Source organism: Cyprinodon variegatus, unplaced genomic scaffold, assembly GCF_000732505.1.
Source record: "Cyprinodon variegatus isolate N-32 unplaced genomic scaffold, C_variegatus-1.0 Scaffold671, whole genome shotgun sequence".
Classification (NCBI taxonomy): domain Eukaryota; kingdom Metazoa; phylum Chordata; class Actinopteri; order Cyprinodontiformes; family Cyprinodontidae; genus Cyprinodon; species Cyprinodon variegatus.
The window spans coordinates 217,792-222,676 of NW_015151124.1; the positions used below are offsets into that span (position 1 = coordinate 217,792).

General features: G+C 36.6%; 1 protein-coding gene across 1 annotated transcript in view; it reads right to left on the reverse strand.

Moving 5' to 3' along the window:
* Positions 1–1,802: 1,802 nt before the first annotated feature.
* Positions 1,803–4,885, reverse strand: part of LOC107097088 (visual system homeobox 2-like) — an 11,427-nt gene continuing 8,344 nt past the window's right edge. Inside the window, exons 5-6 of the mRNA XM_015394086.1 lie at positions 3,506–3,686; positions 1,803–3,220 (exon numbers count right to left, since the gene is read on the reverse strand). Of these exons, the coding sequence (XP_015249572.1) occupies positions 2,904–3,220; positions 3,506–3,686 (498 nt within the window). The 3' untranslated portion in view covers positions 1,803–2,903. The remainder of the gene's footprint in view (positions 3,221–3,505; positions 3,687–4,885) is intronic.

Genomic DNA, 4,885 nt, shown 5'->3' on the forward strand with positions numbered 1-4,885 from the left:
ACACACTGTAGTAAACCGATAAATGGAGACAGAAGATGTCTTTGTCTTGAATGCATCACAGGAGCTCTTTCAAACTGGGCACAGTTTCATTCACAACACCTTTCCCATCAACCAGGAATCAGAATCAGAAATACTTGTTACATTGCTCCATATGTAATAGAGTGACTATAGGAAAAGTTTGACATATAACACAATTTCATACAATATATATAATTAGGGGGTCCCCGCTCCATCGCGCCATCAGTTTTGGGTCCTTGGCCTGGAAAACGTTGAAGACTTTTGGCTTAGATGGATATCAAAATTAAATTGTTTCAACTCCAATTAGAAAAAAACTCTCCATATAGGTTTTTTGCCATAACATCCACCTGTGGTAGTTTTTTTTGTTTTTTTGTTTGTTTGTTGTTGTTTTTTTGTCAACCGTAACGTCTTATAAATGTCATTCAATGAAATTATGAAAAAATGTCTACAGTGCTCCAACAAAAAGAGGTTTCACGGTTAAATATTTCTCTTTGTTTCTTTCTTTTTTCCATACATATAAGGAATGTAATATCAGACAAAATAAGACTTAGTTAACAAATAAGAAGGGTTCAAATCAGGCAAAGGAAAAAATATTTCCAAACAAACATAGTCCTGAATTTAAAACCTTAAACGTTTTTTTCTTAAAATAAGTAAATTTTTCTTTGAATTAAGGGGGTAAGTGAGACACTTTGCCACTTTGAAATAAGAAAAAAACAATTGTAATGTCTTATTCCAAGTACATATTATCTAATTATCTTATTTTAAGAGTTAAGATACTCATTCCATTGCAAATCATCTTATTTACCTACTCAAATTAAGGGTAAATGCACTTAATTTAAGAAATGCTTACTTATTTCTGATTGTTTTTGCAGTGTATGAGTTGTGTTGTGTTGAGGCAATGCCTCCCATCAGGTGTTTACAGTAGAGAAAACCTGAACCCCTCATATTTCCTTAATTGTCTCAATTTGCCAAAGTGGATTATTATTGAGTATGATAGTCTTGTTTAAGGTGATTTACAGCAACTTAGTTGAATCCAAGTGCAGCCTTGGACTAGAATACTTATATTAAGATGTGGCATAGCCTTTTGTATTATTTTTCTTTTTGCTCTGTTCTTCTGGGTTATTTTATAGCGTCCAGAATGAGTCATGAATCTGCTCTTGGATTAATTGACAGGCTGACCACTGCCAAGTTTACCACTCTTCCATGCTTTTTCTATCTGATGATAATGGCTTTAACAGTGGTTTGTGGGGGTCCCACAGCTTAGAGTCCCTTTCTAGAGTAATGATGTCAATGACTTGGTTTCCCATCTGTTCTCTAACTTCCCTATACAGACATGCTGTGCTAATGTTCAAGACCGTTTAGCCTACTTCAGATTGTTTTTTTTTGTTGTTGTTTTTTTATGTTTAGAACATCTTTCTGAAATCTTTCTACCCTTTTCTCAAAACTTTGAGCATAAAACCATTTTTTTTTACTTTCCTGTCTTTAGAGCAGACATGTAATGCTTTAAGATGAACATACCGGTACTCTTAATGAGATTAAATGAAACGAGACGAGATAAGCTGCAATAAAAAGGAAAGTTGATGTGAACTTATTTTCAATGTACTTGGATAAGCTGAAAAGAAATCAAACAGGAATAGATGAGATTAGACATTACCATGTGAGTAGGAGTGGGTTGATTCAGTTCAGGCGAGATAAACAACCTAGATGGTGTGAGATGGAGTCATGCAAGGATATAACGTGATAATATGAGATGAGATGAGATGAAATGAGAATAACTGATATAAGACGATAGGAGCTGATAGGGTGAGGTTAAAAAAAAGACTGAGATGAGGTGAATGCAAAGCAGCTCAATTGTTGGTGTTGTCATTGTGAAGCCCTGTTAGCTTGATCAGAAGAGTAAAGGTCAAAGAGTAAAGAATTTTCCGTCTTCCTAAAATACCCTCTTCAACACATTAGCAACACCCAGAAGAAAGTGAAGACTTTCAATAGATAAACTTGTTTTTGTTAAGTATTGTGAAAGTAGGATTAACAGATTGTGCTTCAGCATTTAAAAGTCATTTGAATTCAGGCAGATGTTGACCCTGCTTTGAGGCGTTTATTCTATTTCCCATCTCCCAAAAGTGCTGCTCCCCTCATTTAATCTGAAACCGAGGGCTTTCAACTGCCACAGATTACAGAGGGTTAACGTAAGCATGCATCTCAGACCATCTCCTAATGACTGCAGCCAGCAGGGCATCAAGCAACAAAAATCTACACTACATCTATCATGAATTCATGGCAATGAGGAGTTACACAGGCATGGGAAACAGATTTAATAAAGTCGTCTCTATTTTATGTTTTAACTTTTGACTTATACATAATGAAATAAAAAACACTGACATTTAAAGACTACATGAAAGACATTTTAAAGATTTATATATCCTTATATATACAGCATGATATAGAACAACAATTTTCTCTTACTGCTGATGGGATGGTTCCTCTAAAATGCTTCAATTTAATAGTTGTTTAAGCACAGTCAGAAAGAGACACAAATTAAATTATACTCATTGCAATAAATGCACTGTTACATCTAGCTTTTACTCATCTGACTGTTTTTAAGGTATATTTACAATATCGTCTATTGCTGCTACTCTGTCAGGTCCTCTAATATTTAAAGAAGAAACTGGAGAACGTCTGAAAACACATCAGAAAAAAGTGCATTTGCATCTTCTTGGTAGCAACCAACAAGTTCCTTTCACAAGTTAATAGAAGTCCAGATGAGGCCCAGTTAGAGGAAGTCAGTGAAGGACAGAAATCCGAGTCAGTTAATCCAGATTTAAACTAAATGTAGCTAATCCACAGCAGTCTCATTTCACAATGACAGTCTAGACTCTGAATTAGTTCTAGGGACTTCTCTGCTCCTCTTCTGGACTAGTTGGATTACTGGCCTTCTCTTCAGGCCCCTGGAACTCCTGTTTGCCCTCCAGCGGTCTGTCATGAGAAACTGTCCCCAGCACTTTGGCGCTGTGCTCCTGAGCCTTGGCCCTTAGAGCAGCAATGCTGTTCTCTCTCAGTTCCTCTTTAGAAATGACAGGCTTTCCCTCCGACCTCTTCTCCTCCACTTCAACGTCCTCTGGCCTCGGAGCATTCGGCTGCTGCGGAGCATCACACTTTCCTGTTGACGGGGGAGCTGCTCCCTCTATGGACTTTTTGTGCATCCCTGTAAAGAGTTGCGGGTATTCAGATTTAGAATAACTTCTGCTCACTGGTAAGCCATCTTGGACTGAAAATAGCAAGCAAAAATAGTTCTGGTTTAGAATATAGTTACAGCAATTAATTACTTGTCTGTTGGATTTAGGTTCATGCTGGCACAATGACAACAAACATGTGCATGAAATGTGCCTCAAAGAGGAAAAAAACTCTGTTCCTCATGTCTAAATGAGGGTTTTAAAGGTGCAAAAGAATGAGGATGAGGGTTTCACAAACTTTATGATCCAGGTCTTACCCAGCAGCCAGGGAGCACATGACTCCATGATGCCATCCTTGGCGGACTTGAGGATGGATTCAGGCAGAGGGATGGAATGCCTCACCATGGCTCCGTACAGTCCATACTCAGCCATCACCGTGCTGCGGCCCCAGCATTTCTCCCTCTTCCTCCATTTGGCTCTGCGGTTCTGAAACCATACCTGGGACAGGAGGATTAATATCACTGGATTAATATCTGCCATGTTTATCTGTTGTACATACAGATGTGGGATGATTCCTGTTCTTTAAAACCTAAGTTTTTAATCCTTAGCACATCTTTTTCATTTGAATTAGATCTGGATTTTAACTTAGCCATTCTAACATCATATATGCTTTGATTGAAACCATTATCTTGTAGAGCTGGCTGCATGTAAAGGGTCACTGTCCTGCTGCAAAGTAAATCTCTGCCACCCTGTAGCAGTTTATATCCTATGAAAAAACTATACTTTTTTTTAAAGTTGATCAACATCTCTGTCCTACTAACACAACAGTGTCAACGTGAGCTCACCAAACACAAGGACTGAAGCTAAAACCATATGTGGATATACACACTATGCTGCCTATTAGGAATAGAGGTGAACCTGATTCTGTGGGCCTGTTTCTCTAGGCTCTTAAAAGCTGGTTAGGGAGCCAGCTTTTAGGCTTTTCAGAAACTACAAAGGTAGGCTTTTTAAGTTGGACAATGATCTAAAATATATTGTCAACAAACAAGTAGATGGTCAAATGAGATCTAAAATCAGTTATCCAGTCTACCCATGTGATCTCGCCCCAAGAACTAAATCTTAAGGAGAGTCTGTGGCGTCGAAATGGAAACAACATGATGTGAGAGATCCCCCAGGATTCTGAAGGGGGCCTCTTACAAATTGAATAAATGTCCCAGAAGTAGAACCCTGTCTTGATAAAACATTGTTTGTACTAAAAAATAACAGCCACCAATAATTGTGCTGGCAAAGCTACCACAGCAAAAAAAAAAAAAAAAAAATCTGAGTAAGTCAATATTTCTAAAAAAGTGCATTTTTTAATTGAATTAAGAAGCTAAGTGAGACACTTTGTTAATGGAATAAGACAATTTATAGTAAAAATAAGAAAAATCAGCAGTCTCTTATTTCAAGTGCATAATATAAAATTATGTTATTTTAAGGATTTTTTAAAAATCCATTGGCAGATCATCCTATTTGCCTGCTCAAATTATCTTAAGAAACTTTCACAAATTTTTGCATTGTTTACTAAAACTATATATTTTTGACATAGAGTTTATTATTCTAATGAATAAATGAATATCAAAGATGTGATTTTTCTTTATTAACTTATATTTTTTAGAGAAATGGAAAAGCGTTTTTTATTTATTTTATTATAAATA